Source organism: Lissotriton vulgaris, chromosome 7, assembly GCF_964263255.1.
Source record: "Lissotriton vulgaris chromosome 7, aLisVul1.2, whole genome shotgun sequence".
Taxonomy (NCBI): domain Eukaryota; kingdom Metazoa; phylum Chordata; class Amphibia; order Caudata; family Salamandridae; genus Lissotriton; species Lissotriton vulgaris.
Window position 1 is genome coordinate 437,348,851 of NC_141695.1, and position 20,350 is coordinate 437,369,200.

Here is a 20,350-nt window from a genome sequence, read left to right on the forward strand (position 1 = left end):
GGTTCTTCAAACATGCAGTCTATAATTTAAGAAAATACAGAAATGGCACAATCGCACCCACACTGATTAACAGAGTATGGAGGACAATCAGTTCAATCAGTTCTCTTAGAGTATCTCCTGTAAGTACTGTACATCACAGTGGGGGATGGCATTTTGGACAGAGAGCCTGTCTTCTTGTTGTCTTGTGCAGGAGGGGCGAGGAGCCCAAGATGATACTAGAATACTGCATGCCCACCCCTGTGCCCACCCTGGTGGATCCTGTTCCCTCTACTGTGATGGCTCCTGCCCTCCCCTCAGTGATGGCTCCTGTCCCCCCATGTGGTGGCTCCAGTCCACCCCCCACCTGTGATGGCTCCTGTCCCCCCATGTTGTGGCTCCAGTCCACCTACACCTGTGATGGCTCTTGTGCCCCCCCCCTGTGGTGGATCCTGTCTCCGCCCTGGGTGGCTTCTGTCCCAGTCCTGGAACGGCCCCTACAGCGAGGGTGAAGTTCTTGATGGGCCTCTTCTCAAAAGGGCTCAGCTCAAAATTAATATGGAAAGGTCGGCGAGTAAGTAAGTGAAGGGATGGGTGAATGGCTGGATGAATTAGTGAAAGGGTGAATGGATGAATGAAAGATTGAATAAATGGATAATGAGAGAGGATGGATGGATTGATGAGAGGGGAAGGATGGAGAGAAAATGTAAATAGCTGGAAGTATGGGTGGAAGGGTAGCTGGATGATGGATGAGGGGAAAGATGGATGAGGGGAAGGATGATGGATGAGGAGATGGATGGATGGATGGAGGGGATGGATGGATGGATGAGGAGAAGGATGGATGGATGGGTGGGTGAGGGGAAGGATGGATGATGGATGAAAGGAAGGATGGATGGATGAGGGGAAGGATGGATGAGAGGAAGGATGGATGGATGGATGAGGGGATGGATAGAGGGGAAGGATGGATGGGTGGGTGAAAGGATGGATGGATGATGAGGGGATGGATGGATGGTTGATGAGGGGGTGGGTGAAAGGATGGATGATGAGGGGAAGGGTGGATGGATGGATGATGAGGGAATGGATGGATGATGAGGGGGCGGGTGAAAGGATGGATGGATGATGAGGGAAAGGATAGATGGATGATGAGGGGAAGGATGGATGGATGAAGAGTGGGTGGGTAGATGGATGGATGGATGATGAGGGAAAAGGATGGATGGATGATGAGGGAAAAGGATGGATGGGTGATGAGGGGAAGGATGGGTGATGAGGGGAAGGATGGATGATGAGGGGAAGGACAGATGGATGGATGGATGGATGGATGATGGGTGGGTGAAAGGATGGATGGAAGGAAGGATGGCTAAGTGAAAGGGTCGATGGAGAGAGAAAGGGAGGATGGATGACTAAAATAGTGGATGGGTGGAAGGATTAGTAAGTGAAAGGATGGCTGGATTGGTAAAAGGGTAAATGGCTGAATGGATGAGTGAATGGATGGATGGGATGAAGAGTGGATGGATAAGTGTACAGATGGATAGGGTGAAAGGGTGGATTGATAATGGAGATGAGTGAAAGGATGGATGAGGGGATGGATGAAGGGATGGATGAGTGAAATGATAGATGGATGGATAGGTTTGCAAACGGTTGAATATGTTTGGAAATGGCTGGGCTTACTTATATACTATTGCGCGACCTCTGATGTGTCTGTAAAACGTAAATCATCTTTCACGGTCCAATATTCGAGTAGAATTAGGACGGCAGTTCGTAAGAGTCCGGGAGCGAGGATCGGGGTTCTGTTTAGCTTCTTTTCGGTTTGAAAAGAAGCTAAACAGAACCCCGACCCTCGAATATTGGAACGTGAAAGAAATCTCCACATCGGGTAGATTTACTCTCATCTGCAGCCGCCAAGCTGGTAACTTATCACATGTTTACCGGTCCGCGGAGCGAGTGCATGAATTGCTCGAAATTGAAACAGAGCCTATTATCATTGGTTTTATACAAAATTCCCATAGTCGTGATTCTTCCAAATACGAGCAGATTTCCATCACACTAAAACCGGAGGTTACTCGTGGCGCCGACCTGAACCCAACATATAAATCAGGCGACCAGGCACCGACAGAAGTACCAACAGAAGTAGCGAGAATTGCGTATGTCGCAGAATTAGCTGAATTACCAAATACTAGCCGAAAGAAAATGAATCTTTTATTTTCAGCATCAATTTAGTCTATCTGAATCCCTTGCGGTCTGGAAGCGAAGAAACGCTCTTCATCTATTCACAAGATCTTTTTCAAAAATACCATCTTGTTAAATTTATATAATACACGTGGTTATTCTCCCGAAGAAGGCGCTGGCCGCTGAAACGCGTGTCGAGATTTATTTCCCTTTGCCACTTTTTACTGTTTTTTTCAACTATTTATTATGCTTAAAAACTATTTTCTTTTCTTTTATTGTATTTCCAATTATTGTGTCTTTGGTATTTGGAATATGAATTGTAATTTTCTTTTTAACTGAATTTTGATATGTGATTTTAATAACAGTGTTATTATATATTGATTGTGGACCTTTTGTAACCTCTCTTTGTGGATAATATTGTTTTTGACAAGTGTTACATTTAAGTGCCTAGGTTGTTTTATTTCAATTGTTGACTTGAATTAGTGACACATCATTCTGCCTTCCATCCTGAATAGCATGTCTGGTCTGTGTGATAATCACCTGTGTGGTTGCCACGAAAGGTGAAGCCTTTCTGCAAACCACAACTGGTGAGGCCATTCTAGGGCAATTCCCATCATTCTTGTTTTGACCTGTTTCAGCTTGAGGCTCACTTTTAGACCAGTCCATCAAAAGAGGACCTAGAGAGAATGGCTTAAAAGATTTCAATTCACCTGTGTTGTATCCATAGAACTGAGGTTTTCAACAATGATAGAAAACTTGCCCAAGAAAGTTGTTGCAGATGATCCGTTCGTCACTTGTGCTGAGTCTGCTCAAAGCACCTCCTTTTTCCTTTTAAACTGGTGGCAGATAATGTCATGGTCACGAGAAGGATCCCAACAAAGAGCCAGTGCCAGATGGTCTGCACATTTGTCAAGAGGATCCTTGATCTCATGCACCCCATTACTTCAGAGACTACTTAGTCACTGTGCAGTCCATTTGTATGAGAACAAACTTGACATTTAGCTTTGGCCTGAAGGATTTTAGGGCAAGGTGGGTCACCCTTTTGTGATGCAACTTCTTCTGGGTCCAACTCATCACAATCTGTCTGAAGTTGGACAAGGATGGTGTTCCGCAGAGGTCATCTGTTACTGTAGTTTTGGATGGGAAAGTCAGCTTGAAAGGACTTCTCTCATCATACTCTCGGTCTTCCATGGGAAACACTACAAAGCGCTGTGAAAACTGTCATTCAGTTGTTGCTCCAAAGTGCTGATTCCACTAGTCTGTATGGGTGCATGCATGTAGTTTTATACATATCTTCATGTTTACTTCTCCAAACATGAAAGTGGCCATCAAGACGAGAAGAGATTAATGTTAATGTTAATGTTAATGTTAAGCCGAACTTTTTGAGCGCACGGCTACCCCAAAAGGGTGTCCCGGCGCTTTAGCAAAGAGGCCCAGAGAAACAAGAAACCAGAGGCATACACACTACAGTCGTCGCGGATTACTTGGTAAAGAGCAGAGTCTTCAACTCCTTCCTAAAAGCCAGGAGGTTATTCGCTTTCCGAAGAGAGAGTGGGAGCTCGTTCCACAAGCAGGCTGTCACGTGTTGGAAGGATCGACCTCCCATCCGGACACGTTTGACCACAGGCACCTCCATTTTGGCCAGGTCCGCTGACCGCAGCGACCTCCGTGGCACATAGAAAGCAATACGCTTCCTCAGATAGTTGGGACCAATCGCATGGAGGGCTTTGAACGCCAGAGTGAGGAGTTTAAATCTAATTCTCCCGGAGATTGGCAGCCAGTGAAGCCTAGCCAGGAGCGCAGAGGCGCTGGCTCTCCTGGGCAGGCCATAGATGGCTCTGGCCGCCGAATTCTGGACAATTTGCAGTCTGGATAACAGATACTTAGGTAGGCCTGCAAAAAGCGCATTTGCATAGTCCAGGCGGGATCCCACAAGCGCCTGGACTACATTCCTACGATACTGCAATGAAAGCAGAGGAAGGAATTTCCTAAGCATCTTGAGGATGCCGAAGCATTTCCCTGCTAATCCCAGGATGTGTGGACGGAAAGAAAGATCTTCGTCAAACACCACTCCAAGATTTTTTACCTGAGAAGATGGTTTCTCTGGGGGGAACATGTCCTGGGGCCACCATGTCTTCCAACCCGGATCAGGGCCACAGCCGAAAAAGAGCAGCTCAGACTTGTCTGAGTTGCATTTCAGGCTGTGCCGCTGAAACCACGCAAAGACTGCACTCAGACAGTCCTTGATTCTGCCGCCGTTGAAGACCTCTCCCTTCCTGCAAGTGAACAAGAGCTGGGTGTCATCAGCGTATGAGATGACCCGGGCCCCAAACGCCTCCGCTACCTCCGCTAGAGGGGCCATATATATGTTAAAGATGGTGGGGCTCAAGATAGAACCTTGAGGCACCCCCACCTCCAGCGAAGGCATTTCAGCCGAGAACGTCGGAGCCCAGATCACCTGTCGGCAAGAAAGGATTGAAACCAGTCCAGCACCGTCCCCCGCAGACCAATCTCCCTGAGTCTTGAAAGGAGACCTGCGTGTGGGACGGTGTCGAACGCCGCCGATAAGTCCAACATGACTAACATAGCCTTTCCCCCCTGATCGAGCGTCTCCCTGATGGCGTCGGTAACCTCTACCAGAGCTGTCTCCGTGCTATAGTTCGCACGAAAGCCAGACTGGGAGTCATGCAGCAGATTGTTGTTCTCAATAAAGGTGGTCAGAGTATGCTGAACATGTTTCTCCAACACCTTCGCCAGAGCAGGGAGGAGGGAGATCGGTCTGTAGTTAGCCCATTGCAGGGGGTCGAGCTGAGGCTTCTTAATCAACGGCAGAATGAGTGCGTGTTTCCATTGTCGTGGAACCACCCCTGAGCTCAATGATAGATTAAGCAGGGGGTTCAGCAAGCTGTTCACCGCTGAGGCCACCCTGCCCAAGCATTTCGCCGGACAGGCATCCAGAGGCGAGCCAGATTGCAGCCGGGATAACAGCTCGAGCGATGTCTCACAGGACAGCTGGGGAAAGACAGATAGTAAGGGCCCAGATTCCGGCTCATCAAGATTTAAACTTGATGAGCCTTTGAATAAGGCCAAATGTACAGAAACAAGCACATTCTCTCAATGAGGTTCTTCTGGCTAATGAAAGTTACACATTTATTAAGCTTAAGTCCATTATTATTTCCAAGTAGTAGATTATCTGCATTTAGGTCAAAGAATAATTTTTGAAATTCAAATGCAGTCCCAGTCACAGTTAATGTGCCGGCACAAAGAACGTGTTCCCACGGCCGGACTGGCCGTGGCGGGCACCGGGTGTTTTTCTCAGTGGGCCAGAAGGGTGGGGGCCGGTATTGGACTGGTGGGGGGCGTTGTTCTACAGGGGTCTGGTACTGCAGCAGCGCTACAATAACGGCCCCGTGCACCAAGCGCAACGGTGGTGTTTCCCACCAGCAGCCCCCCACCCACTGCGACTAGTCTGATTTAATTGCAGCCGCGGTGCGTCCATTGGGGCGTAGGGGCGTAGCCCCACCATCCCATATGGACCCGCGGCTGCAAGGCAAATAAACACTGTTGTACTTGTTTTAAAAAATAATCGATGATCATGAGTATTTTATTTAGGTGCCGAGCGCTGCCGGGAATCCGGGCAGCACCCGACTTTTCCGGGAGTGCGCTGCGCGCAGGGGGGCTGGTCCTGCGCAGCTTGAGTGACAGCAGGGCTGCAGCAGCAGACAGGTAACCCTAGAGCGCAAGTGAAGCTTGGGGCTAAAACAAGCCCGAGCATCCGCATTTAGGTCCCCCCCCCCATAGAGAGTGGCCAGGGGGTGCTGGTTTAACTGGGCAGCAGCCCCCAGCGTTAGGAAGGGCGAGAGGGCAAGCAGTCAGTGTGCCCCCCCTAGCCAATCCTGGCGCTGCAGGTCACTGCGCGATTCAGAAAAGGGGGTGGTGATGAACAGAGTGTCTGAATTAAGCAGACCACTCTTACCCAGTCCAAAGATCAGGGCTTGATCCATCACCGTTATTTATCTCACTGCACCATCCCAGCTCAGAACCTGGCTATATGCAAATCAGTCTGTCCCTGGCCCAGTGCATCATGGGAACAGGGTAGACTAAACTACTAAGCCAATTCTTCACCAGAAAGGAGACAAGCTACCGGGCAGGGCATTCCATTATTGGATGCCGCGCGTGGGTGGTGCACACTGCTGCTCAGCCGCACTGCATAATGGCCAATCACTGTGTCTGACTTCGTGTAGTTATGCAGTGATTGGTCATTTGCTGGCGCGCGGCGCTGCTGACGTCGGATGGATCCGGTTCTCTAGTACTCTCTGGGGCCCTGGGACTCGCCTCGTGGTGTGTGCGCTGTGCGCATCAGCCAGCCTGCCTGTGCCCTGTGATTTCAATCTCTTGAGTCTCTGACTCTCGACCCGTCGTCGATCGTCGTCATCTCTTGCATTTAGTGAGTAATAGTATCAATGATTCAGTAGTACGCAGAGCCTTCAGGTTTCATTCAAATTATCAAGTATAGTATTTCTGTCAGAGAATCATTGGCACCAGAAGACGAGTGTGCCATGGTCTCTGTGCCCTGAGCCTGAAGTTGCAGATCTTTCTCGAACATTGAAGTGCTGGCTCGGGGGGGGAGGGGACTTTATGTCGTGCCCCGTTGTGTTACAGAATGGGATTAATGAATCAGGACACGCGCTTCATGGTGCTAATGATCCTCAGCGCCCTGGGCCTGATGTTCCAGATCCTTCTCAATCTCGAACGTTGGGGCGATGGCGGCGCTGCCTCACTGCGTGCGCCGGGGGGAGGCCCTCTCCCCACTGAGCACACACCCTGGCCGCTCTTTGTCTGAGGGTATTTCCGAGCATCTGCTCAGTCACAAAAAATTATCATTAATTAATGCTTGCAAGTTGCAATGATACAGGGCAGCCAGGGCTCAACTCTGGAGTCCGGCGTTGTAATTACCCACCTGTGCCGGCTTAGTTCTTCCGCTTAAATAAATGAAGTGTGGCGAAGGCTGCACGCACCTCACACGCGTGGCTGCTGAGCGACATGAGAGCAGACACATGCTCCGGGACCTTTTTAAACGCGTGACCTCTGCGGGGGGCACGGTGTTCATCATAAGGCTTTATTTGACTCCCACATGGCGACAATTGGAATGGCACCTCCAATCTTATAACTACCGTCAGGGAACAACCTTTGGCCGGGATTAATGGGATCAGCAGGTAATGGAAGTCAGTGAGTCAGTCAGCCACACTGTGCATAGCGGACCCTGGAGTGGGACTCGCTGCGTCTAGGAGCTAGGCATTGAAAAGGCGAGTAGTGAGCAACAGAGATAGACTTGGAGATAGAAAAGTTGTGTTTTAGGCGCTGATGCCAGATTCCCGTGTTAGGACTTGTGTAAGTTGTCGTGTTTGAGTGATTGTTGAGTCTCAGTCTTCTAGAACGACGACGCTGGGCCTTGTGCAGCCAGAGGCCTAGAATGTTTGTTTCATGTTTCTGAAGCTTTAGCCAGGAGCCGTATAGACCACAGCCTGGTTGGAGTGCACCCCAGTCTGTGGGGAGCCTGGCACTGGGCACTGAAGGTTGTTAATGGTATGGTTGAGATGTTTGCACATAGAAGTTCGAGGTAGGCTAAAATAGCTGCCAATGCCTTCATTTCCAAGTAAAGCATTGCTCAGGCAGTAAAATGCTTATCATACTGTGCAAACTTCATGCATTAAAGTGCTGCGCAGCAGCTCCCGTATGTATCACATTGTTGGAATACATTTGGAATGAATGACAACAAATTGTTCAGGACGGCATTTGTGTTAGCACTTTGTGAAAGCTGATAATCTAAATCATTGAGACTGACATGCCTTTATTTAATTGCCTCAAGCTGTGCATGGTGCGAGCGTGAGCCACACTGTTAAAAGTTGACAACATGGTATTTCAAGCTGGTATTTATTTTCGAGGTGGACTCGGTGTGCCCATAACTTTCAGCGTGATCTTTGTGTCCACTCTGTAGAGAGCAAGCTAGACCAAAAAATACCGACTTCAACATGAAAGTAATTAACAAGTTCGCTACACTGAAAGAGAGACGTGCAGATTTCATTTACAAAAAGTGAATGCTGCTACTTGTTTGTTGAATAAAAAAATACCGATTGAGGTACTCAGAAATGCATTGTTATCTCTGTTTTTAAAAGTTTTCTAGTGTTTGTTCCTATTTGGGGACTAAACAGATTTTAATGATCAAATGGCATATTAAGTACATTTTTTTTCACCTAAACACTATAATCTGTGTGGAAAGTCATGCGTGATAAAGTCAGATGCGTTCTAATGGAAACATGGTAAAGGTAAGGCGTTGTTCCCAGTGCTTTGTGAAGGCTGTTTCCCAACTGCTGTGCAACTTCTTCTACTCTTAGAGCTGAGATTTTCATGAAAGTCTTATAGTCTGAATTCAGCACCTGAGCGTAATAGCACGGAATGTATGAAGCTCTGTGGTTATACTGAATAAGCAGCTACCTATGTTATGCCATCTATTAATGTAATAACTGCACTTTCACAATTGCTTTATTAACCTTCCTGCTTTCTCAAATTTGCTTGAAAATGCACGATTTTTCTTCGCTTTTTCCCCCTTATGGGGTTCGGGCTCGCTCGCTGCGCTCGCTACGGTGAAGTATGCAAATCAATTTGTGACGCACCACTTTCAAATGTCACCAGCGCTACTGTTTAATTGCCAGGGCATTTACATTCCCAGTCCGGCCCTGCGTGTACTATGCAGATCACAGACTGAGTGTGAGTAAACTATGAGTAATGCTATAAAAAAAAAATCAATGTTTGTCAGAAAGGTGCTATAGAGATGAGGTGCATTGTTGGTGAGTGGTAGTAGGGAATTTATGGAGAAGGAGGAAATGGGGAGGGGCGCAAAAAAAGACTGTTGCATTGTGCGCGACCAATCTTAGGGCCAGCCCTGGCTGGTAGTGTTAGTCGTCCTTCCTGAAGTTCGGGTCTAGTTACGCCAATGCCTTATACAGAGTAAGAGTATGTGTTTTCTTTCTGGAATTAGGATTCCTGTGTGGCTCAGGCCAGAAAACGAACACACCACTGCATATTCAGCAGACTCGGTCGTCGAAATGTTCTTACAATGTAAGAAAGAAAGGGGCAGGAAACCATTAGTTTGCCTAGCCCAGAAAATCTCCTTGCACTGGTCCCATGAATCTGACACCCCCTTTGCATCAAACTTTAAGCTAAAAGTCTCATTTACGAATGAAAACTGACAACCCTTTGAAAAGGACCGACTAAAATGGAAGTAATTCCAGTAGCAGCCACTAGATGGCAGCGTCGTCACATGATAACTACCAAAAGCAGCAAGAACACGTAGAAAATTGCTATGGCAGCGATGATGTACTCATGCATTGTAAAGATACTGCAGACAGATAATGACCGCCAGGTCAGACCCATCGCCTGTGCATTCCAGCCCTGCTGCAATAACGCAGGCTCTGCCTAGACCCCGCCTCTGTGTTTACTTCTACACTGATGTACTCTCTGTGTCCTCTACGGCCCACTGGAAACTGCCGCTCGCTCGAGGGTATGACGAGGTTTATGCACGCGACACCCATCCAAAAACGCATGTGTACTACACCTACACTACACTCAGTGGTCGAAGTGGGGAAAAAAAGTAGGGGGAACTGTGGGCGGAGAATCAGAGGACGGGAATAACCTGAGGATTTGATCAGTGGGCGGAGTTAGAGGTGTGACCAGGGTGCGCAAAACATCCCAATCTTTAGTATTTGTGTGGCATTTCACTGACCAGTTACAGCTTATTATGTTATGTAATTCAACCAATGGAAACACATGATTATTTAACGATTAATATGAGCTATTGACATTAGAAACATATTCCACTTTGGGAATTTATTTTAATCACAGAATGTCCCAAAAATGCTTAAAAGTGGAAGCACGAGCAATTTGTTTCCGAGCCATGGAGTTTCTGTCGTCAGCAATATACATACAGACAATCAATTTTACGTGTGTAAATGACTGTATAGGAAATGTTACATAAGACAAAGGACTACAAGGTGTAGGTGTCACATGATAACCATACTAGTAGACAATATAGTTTAATAGTGATTGGCCTGGAGAAACACAAAATCAGAATTTAAAACTTAATACCATGATTGGGGGTTCTCTTTAAAAATCATTATTGATTTGTATCAAAAATAACACTTTTTGCAACATTAGGATAATCAAAGGCTTAGGGAAAAAACCATAACGCTCTAGTTTATACCTTGCAGTTTGTATGCAGCTCTTAGATGAAAGTTAATAGCTCACTGTTCTTTGTTAGGATTTTAACTTTTAAACTGTAAGTAGCAAAAGGATCTCACTGACAAAAGCAGTAACCCACTGACCTATTTACAATATGTGCACTTTGTGATGGGCCTGGTACATTTTCTTTGCAGCAGGCACATTAACCCTCTGCGCTATCTTTCCATGAGTCAAAACTTCCACTATACTAATCTCCGATCTCGCTCTAGGAAGAAGTTTATTCATCCGAGTTATCATGACATTTTTATTATTGCCGAAAATAGCTGGCGACCAGGAAGGAGGCAGCAAGTGCTTTTAAAACCATAATATACGACGCCCCCACTCAAAGTCAGTGCCCGTTGCGGTCACACCAGTCGCACCGCCCTAGAGCCAGCTCTTCCCAGGGGTCCTGTGACCTCAGTGACAGAGTCACTGTTGCTCTAGGTTCTGCTACTTCGTAGGCCTGCCCGCAAGACTGGAGGTGAACTTCAGTATGGATTGTGGTGGGCAAGCCTTCAAGGTGAACCCACACTTGCCACTGCTAGGGTCCACCTGCTGGTGCTAACACACCAGGGCTTTTCTGGTGTCTTCTAAGGTCTGGCATGGAAATGTGCTCCCTCAGGAGAGTGGTCTGGGGGACTGTTCATGAAGGCTGAACCTGGTTCCCCAGTTCTAAATTTAGCAGCTCTGCCCCCAGTGCTACAACTGCTCCCTTACTGATCAGCATACTGCCCCACTGAGATAAACTCGTACTGCCTTCAGCTACAATCAAATGTGACCTGCTATAAATAACTGGATGCGACTCAATTCAAATTACACACTAGGCAAGAGCAATATGCTGCCTAAAAGAAAAGGTAACAACATCCTGGAAAAAGCAAACGCTCTTAAGGATTGAAAGATTTAATAAAGCATGTAAAATGTAAGCAGGAACATGGTGAACTTAAAGCTTTTACAGTCATTATTCAGAAATCAACTAGTATTTTTGCCTGAAAAGTTAAGGACATAACTACAGGGCCCAGAAAGGACACATTTCAATGTCCACTGCTTATATGCTTACAAAACGTAAGCAGTATGGTTTCAAAAGACCACATTTGTGAACACAAAGACGCCGTACACATTTCGTTTTCCAATCCACCCATCAACCAGGTATTGCAGTACCTCCAGGCAGGGCTGGTTCTAGGATTTTCGGGGCCCTGGGCAAAAGGGAATGTGGGAGGCCCCTGAAATCTACATAAGTGACACCTTCTGATCTCGGGGAAACTGCTTTGTGCAGACTCCACTTGGGCCGCAGCTCCCGTTCCCTCCCACTTCGACCACTGACTACACTGCTCTAGCCCATCCCTTCCGGAGCTGCAATCACACCTCCGAAGCATTTGCGATCCTCTTGTGATATATCTACTCAATGGACACCCTGGAGCTAATTAAATGCACCTGTCATTAAATGCTCTTATCTCACCTCTCTCTTGTGCACAGTATTTATATATGTAACTCAAGGGTCTTAAGTGGGCTGGGTCTCAGACCAGGTAGTAATAAAGAACGGGTCCCTCTAGGGCCCTGTATTCACGCCCTTAACCATAAGGGCAACAACACACTTAATTTTTGAAGAATTAAGTAAAAACCGTTTATATCATCCATGTCAGCGATTTGGTTTCTGTTTATATTTCACGTTTCACTCAATATCGCACTCCCTAATAGTGTTACCTATTTCCGGGATGGTGTTTTTCAGTCTTTTTTTTAGTTTTTAGGTCTCGCCTACGGAATGTTCATGCATTGCATAGGAGGGAACCTCATGTAATCGACTTGCTTTGTGGGTCAAAAAAACGTGTACGCGTTGCATTGCCATCAATGGCAACGCGTGCACGTGAGGCGATCTAATTTCGGGAGCGCGCGCCACCAAATGGCAGCCGCTCCCTTAAGTGCAGGGGACCCTCCTCCCCCCTGCTGCAACCCCTCCTCCTGCACGCAAGCTTGTTTTTTAAAGCAGATGATTGCTTACTGACGCGCGGCCAATGCTGGTTTACTCTGGGATAAGTTAATCAAGGGCCCACTCTCTAGGGTTTTCAATATCCGGGCTCTATTTGCAGTGTAGGCGGTCCGTTGCTGCCAGCGTCGTTGTGGCCTCTTGATGGTTCAAACTGCGCAAGGGGGCAGGTGGGTTCACCGTAGCTCTCACTTCTCTCCTGTCGTAATCTGATGGCAAGGATCAGGGTTCCGGTGCCGGGTCAGGGTCCGTACGGGCTCGGACGCAGCCACAGCTCCACCCTGACAAACACAAATCACACTGTATGGGTCCCGGCCTCCTCGTTGCAGCACAATCATCTAAGGGGTCCAGAAATCGCAATATTGTGAAGGGCCATCTACTCCCAGTCACTGCCGACCTCTGCGATAGGTCCTCCGATATGCAACTCCCGGCCTCCAGACGCACCAGGAAGTAGTGCCTGGGCCAGAACACTTGGTCCCGAAAGGCTTGCCTTGGTGCAGCCGCTGCTGGGCACACTCACCACACTCACTAACCCAAGGTGGGTGTCTGTCTCCCTCCCACCCGAGGCAGCTGCTCTGCTCACCGGCTGCCCTGCTCACCGTCACCGGGTCTGGGTTCAAGGGCACCTGCGGTGTATTCCATTGTTCCAGGCCGCTGGCCTCTCTCCCCCTGCTCCAGTCATTCACCTCAGCCCACTGCAGGTGGTCGCATCACTCCCCTCTGGGACCTCTGCTCTGCTTGGCAACTGCTCCATTCACCGGCACCAGGTCCGGGTTCTCGGACATCTCCGGTGTTGTTCTCGACTCCAGGCCGTGGACCGCTCCACCTCCACTCCACTTCCGCTTCAGGGATTCACTTTGGCCTGCTGTGGACGTTCGTCTCACTTTTACCCGAGATGGCCGCCCTGCTTACCGGCACCAAGGTCGGGATCGCCAAAACCTGCGGTGTGTTTTTCCATTCCTACAGAGGAATTTACGGGCTCATAGGTGCCCAGATTGGTGATGGGGACGGAGAGACAGGATAAAGATGTCCTACCCGTCCACCATCTTGGCCACCCCTAGAACATTTTAAACACTTCTACTACTCAGTTACTGCTAGTCCCTATGTATTCAAGGGAGTCATCAAATATTTCAACAGCAATCAAAATATTTATTTTGTGTTGCACTGTTGACTCATTACTATCATCTAGCTTTGCTATATTAATTTCCTCATTAGAAAAACAAGCACAAGGCAATAGCGAAGTTGCTAGGTTGAAACCACACCCCTTCTGCTTTGTACCTTACATTTTCAACAATTGTATTTGACTTGAAAGGCACTTCTAGTGTGAACTTCAGGACCTGCAACAGCTTTCCAGCCTTTACAGTTGCAGTTGCATGTATGCAATGTGTGTAGAAATTCTGGGATGTTAAGAGTCATCCCGGAATAGTTTCCAGTTGCCATTCTGTATTGGGGTGCATATCCTAATTCTACTCTTACGTCAGGACCTCTGTTGGTAATAAAGTGCTTTCCAATGAGCGGAATACATTAGAGGAGCAAGGGTATATATGCACACTATTATTTTGAGGCACCCTCACCTTTCAGCTTTGTGAATGACATTTCAAGAAATTGAATCTGACTTGAAAGAGACCTCTAGTAACAACTTGAGGAACTGTGCTTTGCAGCCCTTGCACTTTTGTTTGATAACCTGGTGCTGCAGTTACATGTATTCACTGTGGGCACAAATCCCAGAATGTTTAAAATCATGGCGGAATAGTTGTGCAGTTTCCATTCTCCACTGGGGGTTACACAACCTACTTCCGAAAAAGAAAGGAAAGGTTTAATGGAGTAAGTCAGTCCATGGCAAATGAGATTTTGCAGGAGATAATAGGTTTGTTTTTTGCACCTATTTGAAAAAAACTTGGATTTGGGTGCAAAGCAGCGCTCTATGTAGTTTCTCACAATGTCAACATTGTGTGCCTTTTGCATCACTCGCTGAGCAATAGTGCATGTATACACCACGGAAGTGCTATGACACCGTTGTACTATTCTGTGAGGACCTCTATAGCAGAGTGCAACTAGCTTTCCATCTTCATTGCTCTCTTCTGCGAGGACCTCTATAGCAGCGTGCAACTAGCTTTCCATCTTCATTGCTCTCTTCTGCGAGGACCTCTATAGCAGCGTGCAACTAGTTTTCCATCTTCATTGCTCTCTTCTGCGAGGACCTCTATATCAGAGTGCAACTAGCTTTCCATCTTCATTGCTCTCTTCTTCGAGGACCTCTATAGCAGCGTGCAACTAGCTTTCCATCTTCATTGCTCTCTTCTGCGAGGACCTCTATAGCATAGTGCAACTAGCTTTCCATCTTCATTGCTCTCTTCTGCGCGGACCTCTATAGCAGAGTGCAACTAGCTTTCCATCTTCATTGCTCTCTTCTGCGCGGACCTCTATAGCATAGCTTTCCATCTTCATTGCTCTCTTCTACGCCGACCTCTATAGCAGAGTGCAACTAGCTTTCCATCTTCATTGCTCTCTTCTGCGCGGACCTCTATAGCATAGCTTTCCATCTTCATTGCTCTCTTCTGCGCCGACCTCTATAGCAGCGTGCAACTAGCTTTCCATCTTCATTGCACTCTTCTGCGAGGACCTCTATAGCAGCGTGCAACTAGCTTTCCATCTTCATTGCTCTCTTCTGCACGGACCTCTATAGCAGAGTGCAACTAGCTTTCCATCTTCATTGCTCTCTTCTACGCGGACCTCTATAGCAGAGTGCAACTAGCTTTCCATCTTCATTGCTCTCTTCTACGCGGACCTCTATAGCAGAGTGCAACTAGCTTTCCATCTTCATTGCTCTCTTCTGAGCGGACCTCTATAGCAGAGTGCAACTAGCTTTCTATCTTCATTGCTCTCTTCTGCGCGGACCTCTATAGCAGAGTGCAACTAGCTTTCCATCTTCATTGCTCTCTTCTACGCGGACCTCTATAGCAGAGTGCAACTAGCTTTCCATCTTCATTGCTCTCTTCTACGCCGACCTCTATAGCAGAGTGCAACTAGCTTTCCATCTTCATTGCTCTCTTCTACGCGGACCTCTATAGCAGAGTGCAACTAGCTTTCCATCTTCATTGCTCTCTTCTGAGCGGACCTCTATAGCAGAGTGCAACTAACTTTCCATCTTCATTGCGCTCTTCTGCGAGGACCTCTATAGCAGCGTGCAACTAGCTTTCCATCTTCATTGCTCTCTTCTGCGAGGACCTCTATAGCAGCGTGCAACTAGCTTTCCATCTTCATTGCTCTCTTCTGCACGGACCTCTATAGCAGAGTGCAACTAGCTTTCCATCTTCATTGCTATCTTCTGCGCGGACCTCTATAGCAGAGTGCAACTAGCTTTCCATCTTCATTGCTCTCTTCTACGCGGACCTCTATAGCAGAGTGCAACTAGCTTTCCATCTTCATTGCTCTCTTCTACGCCAACCTCTATAGCAGAGTGCAACTAGCTTTCCATCTTCATTGCTCTCTTCTACGCGGACCTCTATAGCAGAGTGCAACTAGCTTTCCATCTTCATTGCTCTCTTCTGAGCGGGCCTCTATAGCAGAGTGCAACTAGCTTTCCATCTTCATTGCTCTCTTCTGCGAGGACCTCTATAGCAGCGTGCAACTAGCTTTCCATCTTCATTGCTCTCTTCTACGCCGACCTCTATAGCAGAGTGCAACTAGCTTTCCATCTTCATTGCTCTCTTCTACGCGGACCTCTATAGCAGAGAGTGCGCTTTCCATCTTCATTGCTCTCTTCTACGCCGACCTCTATAGCAGAGTGCAACTAGCTTTCAATCTTCATTGCTCTCTTCTACGCCGACCTCTATAGCAGAGTGCAACTAGCTTTCCATCTTCATTACTCTCTTCTACGCCGACCTCTATAGCAGAGTGCAACTAGCTTTCCATCTTCATTGCTCTCTTCTACGCGGACCTCTATAGAAGAGTGCAACTAGCTTTACATCTTCATTGCTCTCTTCTACGCGGACCTCTATAGCAGAGTGCAATTAGCTTTCCATCTTCATTGCTCTCTTCTGCGCGGACCTCTATAGCAGAGTGCAACTAGCTTTCCATCTTCATTGCTCTCTTCTGCGCGGACCTCTATAGCAGAGTGCAACTAGCTTTCCATCTTCATTGCTCTCTTCTGCGCGGACCTCTATAGCAGAGTGCAACTAGCTTTCCATCTTCATTCATTTCATTTCATTTCATTTTATTACACTTGTATAGCGCGTAAATCACCCGAAGGTCTCAGAGCGCTGGGAGCAGACAAGGATCCTTAAAATTCAACAGATTCAGGGTCAAGGGTTCAGTTAGCTAGGGATTAAAAAGGCAGGTTTTTAGTAGTTTTCGGAATTTGGCATGATCTGGCTCTTCTCTCAGTGAGATAGGGAGAGAATTCCATGCTTCTGGGGCAGTTTTGCTGAAAGCTCTGTCCCCGTTTCTGACAGTTCGAACTCTGGGAACGGAGAGAAAGGCTTTACTGGAGGAACGTAGGGTCCTGTTAGGGATATGAGCCTTGAGTTTCCGTTCCAGATAAGCAGGTCCATGTCCATTTACTGCCTTATGGACTAGGCAGCAGAGCTTGAAGTTTATACGTTTTTTTAAGGGGAGCCAGTGCAGTGTTCTGAGACATGCTGCTGACGGGGTGCGGGAAGGTAGATCTAATACCAGCCTCGCAGCTGTATTTTGAAGTACCTGTAGTCGGTTAAGTAGCGATTGGTTGATGGCCGAGAACAGGGCGTTCCCATAGTCCATCCTGTTTACAACCAGTCCCTGGACTAGGGGCATGCGTGCTGAGAGTGGGATCCATTTAAAGATCTTCCTCAGGCTACCCATCTGGCCATAGCTACTTCCCACTGTTTTTTTTATATGTTCAGACATGGTAAGCTTGTTATCTAGGATTACTCCCAGGTTCCTGACGTATGGTTTAGGGGCAGGGCAGGCACCAAGAGCGTCAAGCCACCAGTCCGATGACAAGATCTGGTCGGCAGATTCATTGCTCTCTTCTGCGCGGACCTCTATAGCAGAGTGCAACTAGCTTTCCATCTTCATTGCTCTCTTCTGCGCGGACCTCCATAGCAGAGTGCAACTAGCTTTCCATCTTCATTGCTCTCTTCTGCGCGGACCTCTATAGCAGAGTTCAACTAGCTTTCCATCTTCATTGCTCTCTTCTGCGCGGACCTCTATAGCAGCGTGCAACTAGCTTTCCATCTTCATTGCTCTCTTCTGCAAATATTTCGGGGGGGTGGGGGGGACTGAATCTTTAGGCAATCGGCAAAGTCGAGCTGCAGGGGCTCTTAGAAGGGGTGAAACAACAACAAAGCCCCATTAACATGCACAAGCTCATTCACTTCACCAACCCAAGCACACAACCCACCCACTTCCTGGCTGTACCCACTGCATTCACTTTTCTATCGCCTCTACTCATGTTTCCAAAACTGTGTCCTCTCCTCATACACTGTCCCACACTTACAGTTAGTAACATTTTTCGGCTCACTGATGCGCACTGCCTCCAGCCTCAACTCCAGTATTCGCCATTGTGTCCTGTGGTGAACACCCATCACACCCTGAGCTCACTCCGACACCTGGGGGCGGCTCAGGTTACACTATGCACATCACAACAGTCATATGTTGCATGAAAAAACTACAGAAAAGCAACATTTGGGAGTAGCAAATACTCTTAGGTAATGCAAGATGAAGTCAAACGTGTGATGTAAACAGGGAGGGCATCACTGACACGGATTACCTTCATGTTTTTGGCCGTCACTGTTCACAAATCGAGCAGTGTTTTTGCTTGTAAAGTTAAATGCAAGAATACTGGGCCTGATGGGACCCGTGTCTAAGTCCCTTGTATTACTTCCATGTCTCAGACCCAGGAGGACCCGCCCCACTTAAAGCCCTGGCTGGAGACTCTGAAGGACTAGTAGACCCCTGGGTCAAACAAGTGATGGCTGACTTTGCCCCAGCCTTACCGTGTTTCTAGCAACAAGAGCCAGCCCGGCATCCTCCAGATTCTATGATACACATGCCCGCCTCTTACCCCCCACGCCCCCTGGGTACTCACACATCATCTCCTCGTGCGCAAAGCCCATAATCTTCATGGACTCCATCGTCTCCTGGAAGATGTCCTTGTCCTGCTGGCCAGGGATGGGCAGGGCGCCGTTGGACAGGAAGCGGTATTGGTTGAAGGATTCCAGGAGCAGGTCGGCTGTAAGGAAGGGACACAGGCAGGAGTGAGTGACGCGGTTCACCAGCGGCCCCACGCCTTCACGGCAATCATTGGCGGGAGTGCCCATTCTGGCCACTGACCTACCAGTGGCAACTCGCTTAGAGGCCAGTGAGGACACAGTGCCCCCACTGGTGCGGAGGAGCTCTCCAGACACACTTTGAACCGCAATCAAGGCTCTACCCTGACTGACTGCTAGGGGTCGCTGTTGAAGGGGTGCCCGGCAACCTCAACCGTTAAGGGTCGATGAAGACGGCACTCCCACCACAAGAGCGCTGAGCACAGGCTCACTGAGGCTAAGCTGACAGAGGGGCCACCCATGCTGTTCTAGTCTCCACCTGAAAACACACACTTCTGCCTTTTTCCAATGGGTGTGCAATCAGACACGCATGTGCAAGACCGCACTGCAGCATCCCACAGTGCAACACCAGCTCTACCTCTTTCCCATGTATAATGCCAACACTGTGACCCTGACCCTCTATGCATGTGCAATACGAGCAATGTGTCCTTATGCAAGGGCAATGGTCCGTGGAGCCCCCTCCTCGCCCCCCACCCCGTGTAACAGGATTATGCATGTGCGATACCAGCTAGAGGAAAACCGTCACTTTCCTTCTTTTTCAAGTGAAAAACGGGCACGGTCCTTCTCTTCCTTGAGAAATACCAGAATGTTGCCTTTTCTCCCACATGATACCAGCACTGTCCCTCTTCTCCAGTGTGCGACACCAGAACTGTCCCTCTTCTCCAGTGTGACACACCAGCACTGTCCCTCTTCTCCAGTGTTTGACACCAGCACTGTCCCTCTTCTACAGTGTGTGACACCAGCAGTGCCCCTCTTCTCCAGTGTGACACACCTGCACTGTCCCTCTTCTCCGGTGTGTGACATCAGCACTGTCCCTCTTCTACAGTATGACACCAGCAGTGCCCCTTTACTCCAGTGTGCGACACCAGAACTGTCCCTCTTCTCCAGTGTGCGACACCAGCACTGTCCCTCTTCTCCAGTGTGGGACACTAGCACTGTCCCTTTACTCCAGTGTGCGACACCAGAACTGTCCCGTTTCTCCAGTGGGTCACCAGCACTGTCCCTTTACTCCAGTGTGCGACACCAGAACTGTCCCTCTTCTCCAGTGTGTGACAGCAGCACTGTCCCTTTACTCCAGTGTGCAACACCAGAACTGTCCCTCTTCTCCAGTGTGTGACACCAGCACTGTCTCTCTTCTCCAATGTGTGACACCAGCAGTGTCCCTCTTCTCCAATGTGTGACACCAGCAGTGCCCCTCTTCTCCAGTGTGTGATACCAGCACTGTCCCTCTTCTCCAGTGTGTGATACCAGCACTGTCCCTCTTCTCTAGTGTGTGATACCAGCACTGTCCCTCTTCTCCAGGTGTGACACCAGAACTGTCCCTCATCTCTAGTGTGTGATACCAGGAGTGTCCCTCTTTTACAGTGTGTGATGCCAGCACTGTCCCTCTTCTCCAGTGTGCGATACCAGCACTGTCCCTCTTCTCAAGAGTGATACCAGCACTGTCTCTCTTCTCCAGTGTGTGACACTAGCACTGTCCCTCTTCTACCGTGTGCGACACCAGAACTGGCCCTCTTCTAAAGTGTGTGACACCAGTACTGTCCCTTTATTCCAGTGTGCGACACCAGAACTGTCCCTCTTCTCCAGTGTGTGACACCAGCACTGTCCCGTTACTCCAGTGTGTGACACCAGAACTGTC

The 20,350-nt window shown here is 48.3% G+C and overlaps 1 protein-coding gene across 3 annotated transcripts in view; it reads right to left on the reverse strand.

Annotated features, from left to right (window-relative positions):
- Positions 1-20,350, reverse strand: part of LOC147701804 (myosin-10-like) — a 633,212-nt gene that overhangs the window by 226,673 nt on the left and 386,189 nt on the right. For all 3 annotated transcript variants that reach the window (XM_086930428.1, XM_086930427.1, XM_086930429.1), the window contains exon 10: positions 18,471-18,614. In XM_086930428.1, coding sequence (XP_086786554.1) covers positions 18,471-18,614 — 144 coding nt within the window. The remainder of the gene's footprint in view (positions 1-18,470; positions 18,615-20,350) is intronic.